Source organism: Carettochelys insculpta, chromosome 3 (genome assembly GCF_033958435.1).
Source record: "Carettochelys insculpta isolate YL-2023 chromosome 3, ASM3395843v1, whole genome shotgun sequence".
NCBI classification, from domain to species: domain Eukaryota; kingdom Metazoa; phylum Chordata; order Testudines; family Carettochelyidae; genus Carettochelys; species Carettochelys insculpta.
The window spans coordinates 135,075,525-135,096,786 of NC_134139.1; the positions used below are offsets into that span (position 1 = coordinate 135,075,525).

Consider the following 21,262-nt stretch of genomic DNA (forward strand, 5'->3'; position numbering starts at 1 on the left):
TTCACAGAATAATCATTCTGTATCTGACTTCTCAGTTCTCATTCTCAAAGGAAATACGGGCATCTTCAGGAAACAAGCCTGCGAGTTTAAATTCATTATTAAACACTACAAATGTGGACTGATTAGAGATGCTGGATTTAGGGCTTATTATAACAAACTGGAACTCTGTAACAGCTTCCTCCCTTGCTTCCCTCTCTCCAGCTATCCTTTTTGCCCCCTTCCTTTCCTTTCTTCTGAGACTCTAGGCATGCTAACAGGCCACTTCACCTTGGATAGGCCCTTGAAATATGAGTTAACTGCTTATGATAAACAGTCTGTTTTATGCAGGCACTTTTAAATATGTGTTCCAGACCTGTGTAAGCTTTTCTCTTTCTCCAATAGAAAGTGGTCTAATAAAGGATGCTACCTCACCCACTTTATTTCCCTAAGTTCTTGTGTTTGTCAGATTTTATTTTCTAGCTCACTGCTTATAATAATGGATACTTTTACTGGAAAGTATATAACTAGAAAGGATATTTATACAAGAAGATTGCCAGTATTCTGGAAGCCTTGAAGTTATTTATAATTTAGGCGATTTCTTTTTATTAACAATCTCTTTGTTTATTTGTTTTGTAAGGCTCGTGTATTAGAGGAACAGATACGAATGCATCTTCAGTGCTGTCTGACTCTGTGTTACTTCTGGGACTTGAATATACCTACAGTTACCATACTCTGGGAATATTACAGCAAGAATCTGGTTAGTGAATGCACACGTGAAAAACCAGAGTTACAATTTCGCACCCCTAAATCTGACAAGTTACATCATGTTCTGAACCAACTGAAGTAGCAGTCACATTTGTGAATAAGTTCTAATCACTTTATCTCAACATGGGTTGAAATGCCTCAGAAATTGCTAATATGTAACAAAAATATTCCTTATGAAAATCTGTATTTCTAAATATTGCAGATGTCACGGGGAAGACTGGGGTTGTGTTAGCAACTGCTCCCGTTTATGCTTGGAGCTGAGGAAAGTGAGATTTCCTAAAGAAGTTTTGTACAGTGACAGTGCATTTTATTCTGGTGTGGGGGGCGGGGTGATAAGAAGATGCCCTTTTTTTGTGTGTAAAGGAATTTACAGTTATTTACCGTAGTTATTTAGAATTTATCATTCTTTCTGCCTTTGTTTTTCTTCCAGAACAGTTCCTTCACAATTCCATGGCTTGGTCTGAAGGGTGTGGCAAATGTTAGCAAAAGCCCTTTGTCTATGCTTGAGTTGGTGAAAAGCTGCTGCTCTGACCAGCAGAGCCCTGATCTGTACAAATCCAGTAACAGTTACATAATTTTTCTATGCATTTTGGCACGGATGATGAAAGATGCAACGGGGAGCAATATAACTCATCCTTGGAAACAAATTAAAGGAAGGTATGGTAATCTTTTAACTTGTCATGTGCCATATACCAGTACTTCCCTTTCTTTCTTGCTTAGCTATCTCAACTTTTCTAACTTTAAAATTTCCATTTTTCTGAGGTTTTTTTTGTTGTTTTGTGAGTTTTGAAATATGGCAGTGAACATAAAGCAGTAATTAGGTGCTTTATAAAGAAACATGAAAAATAGTTATCTGAAACATTAAAGATTTTCTGATTTAGTTTACTTATGTGATGACCTTGCAGATCTTAGAAGAAGAATGATGACTTCTGCTGATTGATGAACGTGCTATAACTTTTCAAATGACTTGCATTTACAGTGGTTTAACCTATAAACAAGTAGATTTTCACTGGAGACCACAACTAAATTGATTAATACTGGTATTGGATACAGCAACCTATTAGATTGAGTTCTGGGTGCTTTTGCAATATCATGTGCAAATCTTCTCGACTAGCATTCATCATTTTTCTACCTTGAATAAATCAGATACACGAGTAACAACATTTAACAGCCCACAGCTATGATTTTGGGATGAACTTTGTTTTTGGCAGCCAAGCAAGCATTAGTTGGTGCATGTAAAACATAAGTGCTTTTCAGTAGCTTAAGAAGAGGGATGGTGTTGATAGGGAATGTCGTGCCAGGAGCCTGTGACCCACCTTTTTGTAACAAGGGGATCAAGCACAGAGGTGTGTTCACAGTTATGGCATTACAGCATAGGAAAAAAGATTGGCTTATGTATGGTGGTCCGAATAAATCAAAATAAACGTCTTAAACTCCACTTGTAAACCAGAGGGCATGCAGTGCAGAACCTGGAGCACTAGTAACACATGCTGAAACTGAGAGGACCCATTTATTATGCAGGTGGCTGGTTCTGTGCCAGCTTAAATTAGGGGTGATATGTTCCATTTCTGAAAGAAGGGAAAGTATAAAGCAGGGGTGGGGAACCCACAGTCTGGATATGGACTGCGGCTAGTCTGGATCCAGATGCTGAGTCTTGGGGCTCCCCTCCATAGCATCTGACCCACAGTCGTGTTGGGGCTGCAGAGCCTCAAAGGCCAGCTCAGCCGAGCTGGGTCTGGATCCAGACCACTGGCTCTCTTGGGGTCCGGGGAGTAGGAAACAGCTTGGCATAGTGCTGCTGCTGCTTGCTGATGTTTCCCCAGCCAGGGGAAGGGAAGGGGCAATGGCCTTGGCCGTGTTGCTTGGAGGCTTCCTTCCACTGCTCTGTTTGGCTGCAATTGCCGTCAATCAGAGAAGTGGAGGACAGTGCCTGGGAGTAGAGGAGGGGTGAAGAGCCATGTGCGGCTGGAGGTAAGCAGGTAAGCTGCACCCTCTCCTCGTGGAGACCTTGTGTCCTCAACCACTCCTGTGCCCCATCCCATCCAGAGCCCCATTCCACCCCCTTCCTGCATCCTCCAGCTGCTCAACTCATCACCTCCATCCTGTTCCTGCCCCTTCCCAGACCCACTGGTCTATGGGTCAGAAGCCCCTGACCCAAAAAATGTTCTCCATCCCTCGTATAAAATGGTGGGGAACCATCTGGTCAAAAGCAGAGGGTCGGACTCGATGACCCCCTGAGGTCTCTTCCAACCCTAGGATTCTGTTATTTTTCCCAGAGTTCTGGCTACTCTTCCTGCTAGAGGTGAGGCATTTACATCAATGGTAGTTGATGTAGGGAGAAGGTTAGGGTGAGTTGGAAATCTTTTGGCAAGTAATTAGCTAGCAAATAGGCTAAAGGGTTGGGGTGGGGAGGGGGGGACAGAAATTTCAAAATGGAGAAGAATTGCTTAAAGTAAAGAGTGTGAAGGTAGAGTAAAGATATAAAATGGGGCTAGCACAGCTCTTCAAGGAGACGGGAGGAAACATGCTTTTAATTTAATTTTTTTTTCTTTTTTTCAATGTGTAGAATTTATTCTAAGTTTCATCAGAAAAGAATGCGGGAGCTGACCGAGGTGGGGCTGCAGAACTTCTTTAATCTTTTTCTTGTATTGGCGGCTGTTGCAGAGACAGAGGACATAGTAAGTCGGGTGTTGGATCTCCTGAATTTTCTCAGCCCGACAGCCATCAGCACTTCTCAGAGGACTCTCATTTGGAGAGGCTACCTTGCCTTTGTTTTGATGTATATTGAGAAGAACATGGACATCAGTGTCCTAGCTGAGAAACTTTCCCATGCTTTCTGTGAAAAGGCAAAGGAGTTCTTGGTAACCAAGAATGACCATGCACATAGACAAAATCTTTGGACACCACTTTCCACTTACATTGATGGTGTTCAAGAAGTGTTTGAGACCAGCTGCTACTTGAACCTTTCACAGGAAAAGTTGTTAAATGATGGATTTAGTATGCTACTCCCAGCTTGTCGAGGCTCTGAACTCAGCATGGTCTTAAACTTCCTACAGGTTGTTCTGTCCAGGCTCCGGTAAGTGTCTAAATCGTGAACATAGGCTAATACCTTGTTGTGTGTTTAGCAGTAAATTATAGTTGCTGTATCAATAAACAGTGATGCCATTTTACATTTGCTATTGGTGATTAGTGAGGACCTCATAGAAGAACTGGTTGTAGGGACAAGTTGGGTTGAATGATTCAGTCTATACTAAATTAAAAGATAATCAAAAATAGATCAGCACCTAGGGTCTTTGATTTCAAAGGGACTAACTTTAAAAGCCTCATGGAGTTGGGGGAGTGAACTGGATCAAAGCTCTCAAGGGTCTGAATGTTGCGGGGGGATGCTTGACATTGAAGTCAAAGTTTAGGAAAATATCTGAAAGGTACACTCCAACCACAGAGTGTATAAAAGGGTTGTTGTCATGGCTGATTCCCCACTCTGGCACTTTGAGTGCAGGCATTGGGGGCCAGCTAGCCAAATAAAACACTGCTAGAACCTGTCTGCAGTTCCCAGAGATAGAGAAGTTTTACTTGGCTTCAGTTTTACCTGAAATCAATCAGTAACTGCCAACACCAAGTGTACAAAATCCCCTTTCCAGGAAAGAAATCTTTTCCCTGAGGTCAAACCCCAGCTTCCTTTTTGCAAGGAATCGTGAAGAAATGACAAGAGCACACCAGGAAGACCACACAGGGAGCTGTGAGCTCTCTGGTAAGATGTCTGTGGCCAGGCACATAGTTTTAAGCCCCTGTAGAACACAAGGAATCAAGCAGTACTTGTTAACAAGAAAAAAACACTTTGTGTTATGTAAACAAGATTATCTTTGCAAGTATTGCAAGTGGGCTTTGTATTAAAAAAAAAATTGAAGCAAATCATGGGGATTTTTACCTGGATTAGATTCTTGGTTACAAGAAAAAAAACCCAAAAAGAACAAATAACCAGCTCAGACATAATTTCCAAAATCCCAAACAATGAGGACAATAAAGTCTTAGGTGAGTACCTAAACTTTTCCCTACTCACACATTCTGATGAGCCCAGAGATCTGTTCCGAAAGAGCTCATTTCTTCCCTCCACACCTTGAGAGAGCCCCTTCTTTTTCTGTTTCTTTTTCCTAATAGTAGTAAGATGCTGCTGGGATTTAGTTTCAGGTTTGAATTTTCCACTAGCTTCTGTTGGCTCTTTGCCACTTTCCTCAGAACACTCTCGCTCAAAGGCAGGTTAACTAAACCTTGTCCTAATTCTCCAGGTAAGTTTAGGCTTACCTTTGCAGCTCCCATTCATAGCAGTTGTAGACCAACCTGAATGAGCAGGCATCTCTAACAGGTGATGAAAAGAGAGAAAAAAGCCTATGAACAATGGAAGATGGGATAGATCAACAAAGAAAGCTCCCTCTTGGAGGTCAGAAAGTATAAACATAAAGAACTGCCAAAATGCAAGCAGAGTTGGATCTTGCAAAAGGAATTTCTATAGGGGAAGGTTCTATAGTCATATAAATAAAAAGAAAATGAGGCAAGAAGTGGGACTACTGACCACTGGGGTTGAGTTGTAAAATAATCGAGGCATGACCCAACAAATCCAAAAGTACTGCTTCCTTTGTTAAAAAAGCTAACGAAGAGCTTAGTGATAATAGCCAGGTGGCTAATGGGAATGAAGATAGGGAAGTAAAAATGATCACATCTGAAGTGAAAGTCGAACTCAAGCAGCTTAATGAGACTAAATTTGGAGGTCCAGATAATTTCCATCCAAGAGTATTAGAGGAACTGTCTCGTGAAATTGAAAAGCTTTTTAATGAATCTGTAAATTCAGGGGTTGTATCCTGTGAGTAGAGAAGTGCTAATATAGTTTCTGTTTTTAAGAAGGGAGCTAAAAAAAGCAATCTGGAAATAGGTTGTCCTCAGTTGTAAGTAAGGCCTTGGAAAAAAGTTTGAAAGAGAAAGCAGCTAAGCCGTAGACGCGAATGGTATTTGGGTTAACATAAAGCATGGTTTTACAATAGGTTGCTGGGGGATTGAAAGGTGGATAAGAGGTTGGTCAAAGGGGAGACCACAACAGGTTGCATTGTCATGCTGGAGGGCAGTTAGTAGTGGAGTCCCTCAGCAAGATCAATCTTGGGACCAATCTTATTTAACGTTTTTATGACTTACCTTGGCAAAAAAGTGGACTATGGTAATCAAATGTGTGGATGATGCAAATTTGGGTTGTACTGCCAATATAAAGGAGATATCATTCAAGATGGCCCGAACAATCTTGTAAACTGGAGTAACAAAGAGAACGAATTTAATAGTGCAAGGTCAAGCATCTAAGGCCTAACAGTAAGATTTTTTTTTTTTTTACACAAACTGGGGATGTATCATTTGGAAGTGACAATGGAGGAGAAAGACCTGAGTGTACTGTCTGATAAAAGAATTACCAAGAGCCATCAATGTGCTACAACTGTGAAAAAGGCTAATGGAGTCATAAGATGCATCAAGTGGGGTATTTCTGGCAGACATAGGGAAGCGTTACTACAAGGCAATGGTGAAACCTCATCTGGAATACTTCATGCAGTTCTGATCTCATATATTTAGGGAATGAGAATTTAAACTGTTACAGGTGCTAAAAGGGGCTTATTAGGATGATCCAAGGAACGGAAAACCTGCTTCGTGAGAGGAGGCTCAAAGAGCTTGCCTTGTTTAGCCTCAACTGCTGTTATTGTCACTAATCCATCCCTCCTGGGAGCACTGGGAGCTTTCCAAACTTATCAAACAGCAAAACCTAGAAACTGAAAGCCAAAATCTCCCCAGCTGTGGAAAACAATCATGACCTGGCAGAGGGGAGGTGAGAATGTGACCTAAGAGGATTACTTTCTCTATAAGTACATGACAGGAATAAATTCAAGGGAGGGAGAGGAATAATTTAAGTTAAGCACCAATGTCAACACAAGAACAAATGGGTATAAATGGGTCATCAACAAATTCATGCTTGCAGTATAGATGAAGGTTTCTATCAGGGAATGACGTTCTGGAACAGCTTTCCAAGGGGGGCACAAACCGTACTTGGATTCAAGACTGAGCTAGATAAATTTACGGATGGAATGGTTTGAGGAGACTGTCCACTGTGGCATGTAGTGGCTCTGCGAGAGCTAAAACTGGATATCTCCAATGACCAGTGATGGGACAGTACTTGGGCAGGGCTCCTGAATTACTGTCGAAAATTCTTTCCCACGTGTCTAACTGGTGGGTCTTGTGCACATGCTTGTGGTGTAACTGGTCACCAAATTTGGGGTTTCCCACCTTTATAGTGGCAGAGACCCCTTAAGAAGGTTTCTGTCTTTCTCCGCAGCATGGGTCAAAGGTCTCTTGCAGGTTTAATCTAGTGTTTGATGTTGGAGTCTCTGGAAGTTTGGCATCTTTACATCATGATTGGAGAACTTCAGTAACTCAGCCAGTTGTTAGGGTTTCCTTCAGAGGTTGGTGGGTGAGGTTCTGTGTGCAAAATGCAGGAGATTTGATGACCCCTCTTGACTTCAAAGTTTAAGTCTCTAATGTATTAATGTCTCTCTAAAATAAAACAGAGGTGAAGAAGTAACTGCAGGATTTTGAAATACCTATTAAATTCTGAATTTCAATCCATAAATCTCTCTCTTTAGACAATCTTTGCTGTTTCAATCCAGAGATTAGAAATACCCAGATATTTCTCTCTTCTAGAAATTAATGCCATTGTAAGCTCTATTATTTATTTGCCATTTTCTTGGACAGCATTTTGTGTAAAACCATATTTCTCTAGGTTATTGGCCTCTTTTTAAATTATAATCTGTACTAAATTAATATTAGTTAATTATATATTGCATACTCCGCTCTAAATTTCCAGTCATATTTTTCTGTCCATGCATTCATGAAACATTGCACCAGATAAGTAACTTGTTAGATAAAACACACAGAAAATGGAGAGTTAAGAAGTGTCAGATTAAAAGAAGGAAGTCCTGTTTTCTCAGCAAATAATCCGTTTTGCTTTGATTTATTGGTGTAGTTTCCGACATCCAAATTACCCTTCCTGCAATAAACATTTCTGTCTACTAATTCATTTTGGAGGTAACTTCTTCAGTTTAAAGCCAGAACTGCTTTAGGAGGGCTGAAAAATATTTTCCCCATAATTCCACTGTAAGCCATGAGGCAGTTATTGATTTGCTACTACATGAGGCTTGTGAGGTCAAGATTTGTGGAAGAGGGGCAGTAAGAAATTCACATTATGAATATTGAGGGGGAAAAATGTCCTGCATGCAAGATCTCTGTTTAGCTGGGGTACTTTGTTACTGTCTAGATAGTTTGCCTGCAGCTGTCAATAGTTTGTAAACCCAAAGTCAACTGCTTTTCAGGCAGCCTTTGAAAAAGATAAAGTGCAGTTGATTTATTAGAAAGGTTTTCTCATTTCTGTACAACTGAACATATTGGAATACATTAGAAACTTCAAAAATATTGTGTATATTAAGCAGAATTGCAGACTAAATTGTGAGAAAGGGGACATCTCCACACCCTCACTTTGCCTTGACTGATCTGGCAGTGAAAGAACAATTCCTTCCCAGTCCCCAAGAAAGGGGTGGCTGGTGCAGTGCATCCAGCAGATCTGTACCAAACCTGGTCTTTCACCATTTCCAAGGGTGGTAGCGTCCATTTCCAAGGGTGTACCACCTGGTCAGCATGAGGGAGGGCTTTTCCCTCTGTGCCTTTCCAGTCAGGTCACCTGTTGGGATCAATCTGTATCCTGACACTGACCTACTCTGCAGCTGCATCAGTGTCCAGGCTTCTGGAACTCTGAAAGAGGTATATCCTTTCCCCTGGCAGGTCTGCGTAAGCTGTGGAGCAATCATTCTTCAAGCAATCTCATGGCCATCACTAGAGTACTTGAAGAATTAGGTACTTCTCAACATCAGAGAGAGTATCAGTGGCTTGTCCCATATGTAAAATGGGCTTGATAATACAGGTAGAGCCCTTCTTGTCTGGCATGCTCTCATCCAGCAATATCTTCAATCTGGTGTGATTTTAGTTAGCTGGATGACCGCTTATCATGGCTGTGGCCAAGTTTCCTGTGGCCACATAGTTTGTTTACGGCCACCAGTCCTGGCTGTCAGTGTTCCCTGCTGTTATTTGCTTTAATTTACCCCAAAATGTCTTCTAAGAGCCCATTAGGTAGTGGAAATGTTGGTAATACGCTAGACAATATTGAAGTCCCGTGGTCCAGCAAATTCTGTGATTCAGGACTGGTCAAGTCGCAAGGATGCCAGACTAGAGAGGTTCAATCTGTTCCTACCTAGCTACTTTACTTGTTAGTGTTTGTAAATTATTTTGATACTGTCTGGTGGAAGGTGTGAGAGAATTGTAAAATATGGATGAAGCTAATCTCTTATGCTAATGGATACCCTAAAAATAAATAAGGTATGTTAACACTCTTTCATTCTTAGGTGGGAAATAACATTAAAAACTAAACTATTTACTTAGCCCAGTCTGAAGACTGGACCACTATATTTCTTACCACTGCATCTCTGTGTGCCTCACAGAGGTTAACCAGATTGATGATACTCATTCCTGGCTACCTCTTTGACTTCGAAGAGAATGAAATGACTCACTGTAGCAATCTCTCCTGTTTTAAAATCCAGGTGGGAATAAGGTAGCCGACCTTGCATAAATGTAATTTTTCTGTACACTGTACTGTGTAATAGTTTTATAACTGTATGACAGAGAATTTACAGGTGGGAAGGAAGTGAGATCACTGATTAAAGAGAGAAGCAGCTCCCTCTAGGCTGTTAGGAAATACTAACTTCATATGCCACTTTCTGCTAACCCAAGATGATGGCTCACAGGAGCATTCTTTATTGCTGATTAAGTAGCATTATGAAAATAGTGACTTGGTTATGCTAACTCAAAGCCTCACTGTTTAACGCTTAGAATGTCAGATAGTTTTAGAAATCCCCTTTCACTTATCCCATTGCATTTCTGGAATCATGTTTCTGGTTTCCCACTTACTTTTATGTGAAGTTACTGTAAAGTGGACAATCTCTCATTTCCACAGTAGGGTGCCAAAAGCTGTGCTTTAATTATAGCCAATCATGATACTACAGTTAAGGGTCTGTCAGCATTTCTGATATAAACTTTTATTGTCAAGGATTTGTAACAAAACTCAATATTTGTTCTTGTATAAATATTGGTATACAAGGTCCTATGAGTGAACGCCTTTTCTTTTTTCTTTTAAATAGCCACTGAAAGCAACAGTCTAGTAAATTAAAATTGTGTTGATGAAGCACACTGTCAACCTATTTAGACCCTCAGTAACCCTTTTCTAAAAACAAAAAGAAGAAAAATTAATCCCATGCACCATTTATTTTTATATTTGTGTGGCTAAATGCTCTTCCATGTCCTGAGCATCGGAATCCGTGACCAGTGAATGGCATAATGCTGAAGCAAGTCTTCGTTCCTGGTCCCCTGGCACTGCCCATGTAGTCAGTCTGACATTAGACTGAACCTTAGTATCCCTAGCACAAGGTTCTTGTTCGATGCCTCAAGTACCGCAGTCAGAACTGTAGCCAATGCAGTGGGCACAGGCCTGGCTTCCTCAGTGTTGTACCAAGCACCCATGGGGATTGCTGGTTTTGTTTCAGGTGCCAAAATTGGTAGCTGGTATGCTGTGGGCACCATTGACTGGTTCAGTGATGGCCAAATAGCCTGCAGCATCTGAGGCTTTTCTTTTTTTTTGTTTGTTTTTTTTTTATTTTTTGCTAGCATTTTTGGAGGTTTAAGCCAAATTGTAAGGGCTAATTAAAAATATGGCAAAAAAAGTTTGGTACATACACACAGAGTAATAGTATATTTACATTTTTTCATGCATGCAAAAAAGCAGGTCTCATCTGTGAACCTCTGTTGTATCCATCCAAAATGTAAGCCCTAAAAGTTATTTGAAGTGTTTGTGTTGCTATTTTTAAATAAAAAAATAAATAAAACCACCATCAAAACGTTATTCAAAACAGGCACTGAAGGAGAGGGTGCAGCAGTGAAGGGAACTGTTAATGCAGGGTATGTACAAAATATTTGTTTTTCTCTAATTTAAGCAACTAATTCATAATGATGCTAATTCACTATGGGTGCATCTACACTACGAACTACACTACTTTGAAATACCCAGCAGAGTCTCTACACATATTTTTCCTTACTTCAAAGTTACCTTTGAAATAGTGAGCCCAACTACGAAGTCCTTACTCCCTTCTCGGGAATGGAGTAGTGTCCTACTTTGAAGTCTAACTTTGAAATAGGGTGTGTGTAGACACTCAACTTCTTAGTTGCTTACTCCAAAGTTGTACTTTGAAGTAAGCAACTTTGAAGTTACTTTTGTAGCGTAGACACAGCCTGTGACGCACAGTTCTGCATGCTCTGAGCCAAAGGAAGCAGTGCTCAAGTTGTGCATTTTCATAATGTAAATGTGTTAAGGACTGGTAAGGATTTTAGCTGTCCTGTCTCAATCTCTTTGCCATTGTATGAGTACCACTCAGGTATAGATGTTTGCCTCTTTAATTAATGTTGCCTTACCAGTTGGACTGTAGCCAAGTAACAGATCTGTACAATCAGTTGTTTTGTTGTGTACTATAGCCCTTGAGATTGAATGAGAAATTCATGATTGGATTGGTTAATCCATCATATTTTGCTATGGAAACGTATCCTCATTTGAGGTTTTTGTGTTGTGATTTACCATCCAAATGCTCTATTGGAAGTATTCTGAGCCAAAGGGAGCGGCACCCTGCACTCCCTATAACCATATAAATCAGCAGTTACGCTCTTGAGGAGAATATAAAAGTATTTTTTTCCTTCTCAGGGAGCTCTCAGTCTTTGTACAATACATTTTTCTGATCTCTCTTTGTGCCTCAGTTACTGATGTGGAAAATGGAAATAGCAGTCCTCCCTTTGGTATGCTTTTTAAACTAAACTTTTCAGGCCAAGGGCAGCCCTTTAATGTGTTTGAATGGTGCACCTAGCCCAGTGGGCCCCCAGTATCAGATGTGCTGCTGCAATACGTGTAACAATAACTAAACGGTGTGTGACCAAAGGTGTGTAATGTGTAGACACAGCTGATGACGCATCACAGCGGAACTGAGAATATAAAAAGAAATGTTTCCATTCCTTTATTAACTTTGCCAGTGGCTTAAAAAATCCTGGTGTTTCTGATTGTATTCATTCAAGTCTCAGTTGTTATTAATTTATAAGAAAGTTAGTTCAGCAACTAAATGCCTCAGAGCATTGGAATTGAACACGTTTATAATTTAGAAATCAGTGTGTATCTAAAATTCGTGTTGTAACTAAATCCACTTGCTGTAAAGTTTGTTATCCATAGCTAATTTCATTGTCAATATGCTACTTCAAGGAATGGCTCTGGTTTTAAAAAAGAATTTCTTTTCTCACTCTTTTTCTTTGTCAGCGCTTCAAATCGTTTCTGGTGATTTGTGTGTGAGTTAGAGTGAAACGTTTTGACTCCAAAATAAACTTACATGTTTAGGTTTGCCCCACTTGTTTTCTGCTCCTCAAGGATAACTGATACAAGCAGAAGTTTTGATTGCGTGTCTTTAGTTGTCAGAGTAATTATACAAATTAATGAACAAAGGTACAGAATATAATACTGCTGAGGAGATTCTTACAATATATTGCAGCTATGTATGCACTTTTTGGTATATGGAAATTCCGGTGTTTAAAACCTTTCTTAATGTAATTCTAAAGTAAAATACCTCAAAGTATTTATTTCAAATATTTTGCATCCATCTTTCGAATGATGATTAAAATCATGAGAGAGCTACTGATTGAAATAGAGTTCATATTAGCTAGACTGTTGAGGTCAGGAGTTGCTTTTTCAAGCTGCCAACTGTTGATAGCAAAGTAATGCCAACCATGGCAAATTTTTGAGGTTAAGGAAAGTCAAATGTACTAGTCTAACATTAATTATGAAAACATGCTTGTCCTTACCAAGAGGTACTAATTTTAAAATTCTTCTCCCCTTCATCCATTCCTTTCACTTTCTCTAGTGAAAACTAATTCATAGAAGTTTAGACTACATGTCAGAAATACAAGACTTACTGTCATAAAAGAAGGAAATTCACCAAATAGAAGTCTAATCCGGCACTCTTGGGACCTGGCCAGTGACGACTGAGAGAATTTGCCGGACCATGTGAGTTCAATATTGTCCAGCACATTACCAACACTTCCACTGCTTACTGGGCTCTTAGCAGTAAATTGCAGCTAAGTACAGCACAGAACACTTGAGAGTCAGGACTGGTGGCTGTAAATAAACTTTATGGGGCTATGGGCAACTTGTCCACACCTATGATAAGTGGTCATCTGGCTAACTGAAATCATGCTGGATTATGGTTGCTGCCAGATGAGAATGTTCTGGACTAGAGAGGTTCAGTTTGTACGTTTTCTGGGAAAAAATAAAATAAAACAAAGCAAACAAACAAAAAGCAAACATGCAAAATCATTTTCAGGTTCCCTGAGCATCTTCTAGTTAAGAATGAATAGTTGTTTAGAAGAAAAAAAATGGACTTCCTAAGGAATATCAATGCAAATTTATTTTCTGGCTGAAGTGTTTCACTTTTGGACTACACCCCACTCGCCCCCCCAAAAAAAATTATTTCTCTTCTCTCTCTTTCATTCTTTGCAGGTGGTATGGCAAAAGGATTTTAAGAAATTGTTGGGGTTATTAAACAAAGTACTATTTTTGCTAATAATATTAAATGCAGGTAGCATTTAAATCTCTTAATTTTGATTTGTTTCTTCTTTACCTTACAAGATATATATTTCTTCTCTCTTTAGGATATCTCTTGTCAGATTTAAGGCTTATTTAAAATGAAAAGAAAGCTGAAGCAATTTTCTTTTTTCCATTTCAGTCTCCTAAGGCCTATTTCCCCCTGGTGAGCTCATAGCAACAGGGGGGTTTAAGGGAATTCAGCTTTCTGCAAATTAATGTCTCACATCATGAAAATTCAGGACTTTTTTTTATATCTTGAAAAGTAATACAGTGAGTGCGAGTATTATTTCTTGCCAGCGGGTGGAAGATGAATGATTTTGTCACAGTTTTACTGCTTGATGAGCAGTGTCCTGAGGGTCAGGCTTAAGTCTGTGTCACTATGCTGCTCATTACTCTTGAGCTAAATAAGGGCTGATTGGATCTAAATTGCCTAGCACATGGGCCACAGATGAGCTCAGTGAGTAGGGGATGACCTGCTATTCAGGCTGGGAGTAACCCTGGTGAGCAAATGCTGCATTAGAACACCGTGGGAGAATGAGAGGCTACCGACCGCTGCCAGCAAAAGAAATCGAAATGTAAAAACTCTTTGATGCTGCAGTGTTAGAATTTGAAATGTAGGAAGTGACAGGTTGATGGTACTTATCAGCTTTGGCTGGATTAGAGAACAGTGTCATCTTGCTTATATAATGACAGAAGAATGAAACTAGCTCCTAACTACTCTGCAGTGCAGAGCCAGAGCTAGCAGAATCAATGCTGCCTCCTACTGGTAGTTTTGCTGGAGGATTATAAAAGGAGTTGAAAAGCCATGATGATATTCCGATACTTTTTAATATTCCAAAATAGGAAAGGGGTATGTATGCTAATGTGTGGCTGTATGTATTCAGTTTCTGCCCTGCACATGTATGAGAGGGAGAAGTAACAAAGATATGATAGGTGAAATAGTGAACACTTATTTTTGGACAGAATCTCCCAAGTACTATTGCTTAAGAATATGCATCTCTACAATACCGAGCTTTACATTTCACTTGCTATAAAATACTGTCTTCATATTCTTTTCCATATCCCTCTGCCACACCTCCCTCAAAAAAAACAAAAAACAAACAAAAAAAAACCCCACACCTCAGAAGGATTTCTCTGGAGAGAAATACTAATTTGTATCTGCATATTTAAGGAAAACTTGACCTTTGAAGAATAGAAGAATCTGTACAAATGCAAAGGAGCGAATGAGCATGCTGGTCTGTTAATGCAGAAGAGGAGAATAGCAGGCAAGCAACCTATGTAAAGAGAACTGAGTGAAACAAGGATTTGAAGTTCATGCAATTGGGAATGATCGTTGGTGGTTCACTAAGGACTTTTTTCCGTCACTTTTTTTGAGATTAGTGGTGGCTGCAAACTTGACTTTCCACTTCCTATCAGTCTGTACCAGCATCAGTTAGTTACCTAAAACTGTACTACTGGCATTGACTTCTCACCTCTTAATTCATATGTTAAAAGGTGTCTTATTCAAAAAAAAAAAAAAAAGCTTTCTTGGATCATGAAAGATGTGGACTAGATATGAAGCAGAAAGATCAATGACATTTCTCTCCGCGTATATACTGCTTATATGTATGTTACCAATCGATATACTTTCTGGTTTTCCTCCTTTGGGATACTGTTCCTTGTGGTGAAATGTCCTCCAAAAAGTTCTGGAACTTAAAGTAGCTTGCAGCTCTGGTCTATTAATGTTCACCTTAAATTACAAAAAATAATGAGAAACCCTACAACAAACACTGTGAGTCCATGTGACTGAAAGGGAAAATTGTGATATGGAAACAACGTTTAGTGTGAGTGACATGACAGGATGTTCTGAAAATTATAAAAAGGATGATATGGCTTTTGCTCTCTAAGTGTTTTACTTTGGCCCATTTAAGATTAAAAACTATTTTAGAGTGACCAGTTTTAACAGGTGAAAATGTGCATGAGTTGCAATATGTGAACGGTGTATCACAATGTAGTTTTACCAGTTTGTACTTGATGAAGTGGCTAAAATAAACAGCATTCTTCTGTGTGTTCATATTTTGTACTGATAGGTGCTTTGAAATTCTGGCGGCAAAAGTGCTCCTTTTGCAATATGCTATGGACCTGATATTTACCAAAGGGAGGCCTCGGTGAAATGGGAAATTGATGCATGTATGTAAAGGGAAGAGACCTGAGATAGGGATTTGATTTATAATATGGTTTGAATCTGTGCGTGCGTGCGTGCATGCGTGCGCGCTCTCTGATGTGAAAAGTAGTTTGACTACGTATGCAATCACTTAGTTGTTACTGGAGAGCTCTTTCTGGCTTTCTGTGTTACGTATTTATCTCTGTATGTACATCTTAAAATCTTAATGAGGAACTTCTTTTAAAGTACTGGTTTAGGGCCTTTCTGCTGAATGCTAATGTAGTCTGTGTGCAAGAATGTATATAATCATACTGTGTAATCCTGCTTGGCACAAGTTATGATCAAACAGAAGTAAAAATGCCATTTGCTGTTTGGTCCCTGGGTAACTGAAGATCTTTTAACACAGGACGAAAATGTACCAATTTAACAGATTATGTGTGTATATTTCAGTTTAAGTCTGCAGGAGGCTGATATAAGGCTCTTTTAAATAAGCGTATTTATGCAAAGGGTTGCACATTTAAATAAATTAATTTCTAGACTGATTCAGCTTTCTCGCATGTACAATGCCCTTTCGCTAACACCAATGGAAGTGCAGTGCTGTAAGATGTCAAGGAAAATGCCAATGTAGACAAAGTTTTGTCCATGTGTATGGAAAGGAATCTGTTGTAAGGGGAAATGTCTATCTCTTTTAATGTAGTGATTATATATGTAGAGGTTTTTTTGTTACCAATAATTTTTTTTTTTCTGAAGATGGGAAACATTGGAAGAATTAGTATAAACTGGGTTCTAGGTGTCTGCTAGTAGTTTAATGTCAGAGCAGGTCTACACAACAACTTTGGGTGTCACAAGTGTTGCTGCTTTGGCTGTCATCAGTAGTAGGTATGACAGAAAATGTTAGAGGAAAAAAAAGCTTAATATGATAGGTGGTCGTGTGTTTTTAAAGGGTAACATAAAGTGAAGAGGATGCCATCAACAATTTATACCTTGTGTAATTCTAATATTGTATGTATCCCTTTCTGATTTTGTGGTGAGGAGGAGCAAGTAAGGATGGGGAAGAGATTTATTTAGTTCTTAAAGTTGAACATGGTGTCATTCTCTTACTTTTTTTACAGACAGAAGATCTTGATTATCTCTAATCTGGGTTAATGAAAGCCCTGCAGAGCTGAGATCCTTCCAGTGGCTGGAAAGTACAAACATAAATCAAGGCTGTAGCTCCTCATTACAGGAATGGAAAAGCAACCATGAGCCAGCCATAGACTGTTAATACAGCTCTTGCTAATTCTCTAGCTTGTATGAGTGAACTTTTATCAAATAGTTTTACACATGTAGTGATTTCATGGCTTTAACTCAGTGGGATGGATTCTTCAGTTTAGAGATGGTGCTTGGAAATTTCTTAGGAAATAGAATCATGTGTTTGTGTAACCATATTTACAAATGGTAACTTCAGTAAAAATACAGAAGCAGATGAGGCAGCCATTTTGCACTTCATATTAGTACTCACTACAACTTTGGATGTGTGGAATTTGTTTCTTAGCAGAAGGGGGGAAGAGGAATATGCTGGGTTAGCCAAGATACTGAAGTTCTCTCCTTTTTTTTTGTGTTTCTACTGCAGTTACAAAAATTTAGCAAAGCAAGGAAGAACAAGTATTTGCCTCACTGCCCTTAACAAATATGTCGTCTTAATCTTTTATTTCTTAATTTGGAGGCTTTTTTTAATTAATAGATGTTTGCAGTGCTTTTGAAAATGTTTTATATGAAAATGAGATTTTTAGGAAAATTATTTTGGAGCTATTGTGTTGTGAATGGAACTGTGCTAACTCACACTGCAACAGTTTGCAGTCTATTCTGACTGCACTTTACTTTGGTTTGTTTTATGCTTTGGTGCAACAATGGGGGTGAGCTAGTAAAGCATTCTGGGCCTGTCTCATACAGTAATCAACTATAGCACAGCTGTGATCATGGGATTGTCAAAGGGACACTGAATATTTTAAAAAGTGTAGGGATTTTTACGTGGTTGTTTAAACACTGGGGAAATGTGACACTGGTTTAGATACCGGCCAGTTTTGTTTAATCGATGATAAGATAATCAAAGTTCTAATATTTCAGGATACACAGCTACTGGTGGAAAAAATAAATTAATTAATTAAAAGCATAATAGACATTCTTCAGCTGGCATTCTTGTGGTCCTTTGCTGTATGAAATTACTGTGGTCATGATTAAGGATTCAGCAGTCATTTATATTGGCTGTAAGTTGTCTGCATTTGATGCTGTAGTGAAACATTGAATGTATTTTTACTCTGATTCTTCATTTTTAGAAACATCTATCTGTTTTTCTAAGACACCAAAAATTGTTAGCTTTTTTATATAAAAGTCAAACCAAAAATGGAGGTGTGTTTTGCCTGCAGCAAAGAGAGACAGGAGACCCCGCCCCCTTCTGTAATGGAATCCTTTGATAAGAGTACAGTATGAACATAATGACAGAAAATGTAGTTGATACAGTCTCCCTTGAGCTTCATTGTCTTTTGTGAGATAAAACATAAGGACATAACAAAGAATTTCATTTCATTAGGAGTTTATTAGGAAAAGGATTTCCACTGTACTGCTATAATGCTTAACTGCTGGAATTTTTGACAGCTTAAACCACCCTTTGGAAGATGTGAAGGTTACGAATACCCTGACTAGTACCTTTTTACTGAAAGTTTCCCTCTTTCAAAACAGGGTTATCTCTGAAAAGTCTTCAGCAGTCCTATCTCCATGTAAATTAATACTGTAAATTGTTCAGCTAGTGAGGATGGAGGGAGCTGTGGGGGATGGGGGAGTAGAAAAGCTAAAATCATTCCAGTAAATGGTCTAATTTATGCCTCAGCAGTTATGCGTGCTCCTGGTTAACAGAAATACCCTTCAGCTACACAGGATTTTGGAGGGTTGGAGGGCACTCATTTGCACATAAATAGCCATTAACTGATAAATTCCCAGAGGTCTCCTGTTGCATGCTAGTGGTTCTGACCTACTTAGCTAGCTTAAATTTGTTTTACAGAATTATTATAATTCCATCCTTGGTACTTAAACTTTATGATTAATGCATGCCTCACAATACAATTAAAGTATAATTACACAGTTTTACAGTTTGCTATCATGGTGTTATTATTACTACAAAGAGCTGGATTTTGCAAATATTAGAAGAATTAGGGTTCTGATGCCCATCATTTTGCTGTTATTAAATGATTATGTTAAATGGGCCCCCATTATATTTGAAGAATGGATTGGAGAAAGGTGAATAATTAACTAACCAGCAATCGTTTTGCGAGTGAGTGAAAAAGACATATATGGTTATTTATCATACACGTTCATAGTTGGCAGCTGCTCACCTTTATTTTCAGGTGTCCATGAAATACACTAGGAAAAACTTAGGTTTAGTTTCAAAAGTCACTCCGTGCCAAATGTCTGTGATTTGTTAGTCTATTTATGTAAATATCTAACTTGTGTTAAACATTAGAGATTATTAGGACTTAATTGGAGTATTTTCTATAGGAATAGTTAATTTGATAGTCTCATTGAAAGCACTAGTGGCATGCATGGCGTGCAACACACTGACCACTAACCACATGTGGTTATTTGACTGGTTGAGTGTGGCCAGTTGTCTTCAACAATAAGTATATTTATAGCATAATGTGGCTAGTTCACAACTGGTTGGACACCATGGCACTAGTGGATAATCAGAACAGTGAACAGAACAGCTCAGGTGTGAAAAGCTGTCATAAAGTATATTAGGCCCAAAAAAAAATCAAAGAGGAACTAGAAAAAGACACAAAACTAACAGAGAAAGAATTAAGTACATCAGAAGGAGGCACAATCGATGGAACCACTGCACAATTGAGGTGCTAAAGGAGCACTTGTGTAAGATAAGGCCTTTGCAGAAGCTAAATAAATTCATTGCATCCATCTCCACTGCAGAAGACATGAGGGCGATTCCCATATCTGAGCAATTCTTTCAGGTGATAGACCTGAGGTATTGTTCTGTATTGAAGTGTTGATAGAGGGGGCTTTGGAACAAATTGATTAATAAACAGTAACAATTATCATCAGGAGCAGATGGTATTCACCCAAGAGTTCTGAAGGAACTGAGATACACAACTGCAGAAATGCTAAATGTGGAATGTAACCTATCCAATTAAATCATCCTCTGCAGCAGATGACTGGTGGATAGTGTACGTGATGCTGATTTTTGAAAAAAGCTCCGGAGGCAATCTTGGCAGCTACAGGCCAATAAGCTTAATTTCAGTATCAGGTTAACTGGTTGAAACTATAATAGAGAGGAGAGTTATCAAACATAGCTGAAAATACAATTGCCTACCTTCTTGTAATTGTTGTTCTTAGAGATGTGTTGTTCACATCTATCCCAGTCGGGTGTGAACACACTACATGCAGAAGTATCAGAAACTTTGTTCCCCCCTAGCATTTCCTGGGGTGGGGGGGGTGTCAGCTGTGGAGTCCCCTACAGTGGCTCTACTATGACGTCCTACATGTGCCTCTGATGTCCTGACTCCCTGCCTCCATTCCATCTTGCTGGTTACTCTGACAGAAGGGGAGGAGGCTGATTATTGAAATGGATGTGTACACCACATCTTGAAGAACGCCAGTTATGATAAGGTAGGGAACTGTCTTTTCTTCCTTGAATGCTTGTTCACGTTGATTCCAGTCAGCTGATCACCAAGCAGTTACACCCTGGGGTGGGGCCAGAGTTAAGAATCTCTGATTGGAGCCCTGCTTTACCAATGGCTATATCATTTCTAGTCTGCTTGTTGATGGCATGACAAGTGGTGAACATGTGTAACAAAGACCAGGTGGTTGTTCTGCAAACCTCTTGAATTGGGACCTGGGCCAGAAACTTGGTTGAGGAGTCCTGGCACCCTTGCTGAGTGGGGTGTGACCACTGATGCTGGAATCTTACCTAGCTCAAAGCAGGTACTGATACAGAATGAGATCTGAGAACAAATGTGCTGCAATCAGACTGTGAGGTCTTTCATCTGGTCTGCTATTGCTACAATGAGCCGGGTTGTTGTCTTGACTGGCTTTGTGCGCTCAACGTAGAGCACAAGACTTCCCAGACAGCTGCAAAAACTGTGTAGGGAGGTTCTGAAGTAAGGGCTTTCAACTTTGAAACTCTTCTAGTGGATGTAATGGCTACCAAGAATGCCATCTTGCACAATAGGTGCAAAATGGGTATGTGGTAAAAGGGTGTGCCCATAAGTTTGGTGAGGACTAAGTTAAGGTGCTAGGTGGGCACCGGTGGGTGTGAATATGGATGGAGCCTGTCTAAGCCCTTTTCCAAAAAGGTCCTGAGGTCAACAAATATAGTGTGACTTGGGTGAAAAACTGAAATCACAGCTAGGTGGAACTCAATGGAAGATGGAACCAAGCCTTGACTTTGTAAGTGAAGGAAATATTGCAGAATAAGTGGTATAGGCACTTGAAGTATAAGAAAATGCCACTGCATGCACCAACGTGAAAACCTCTTCCACTTAGGAAGGATGTTAGCCCTAGTAGAAGATTTATTACCCAGTAGTACTTCCCACATT

The 21,262-nt window shown here is 39.4% G+C and overlaps 1 protein-coding gene across 1 annotated transcript in view; it reads left to right on the plus strand.

Moving 5' to 3' along the window:
* The window catches only part of MMS22L (MMS22 like, DNA repair protein), a 133,612-nt gene that overhangs the window by 58,583 nt on the left and 53,767 nt on the right, over positions 1-21,262 (plus strand). The window contains exons 12-14 of the mRNA XM_074990856.1: positions 617-736; positions 1,175-1,401; positions 3,311-3,820. Of these exons, the coding sequence (XP_074846957.1) occupies positions 617-736; positions 1,175-1,401; positions 3,311-3,820 (857 nt within the window). The remainder of the gene's footprint in view (positions 1-616; positions 737-1,174; positions 1,402-3,310; positions 3,821-21,262) is intronic.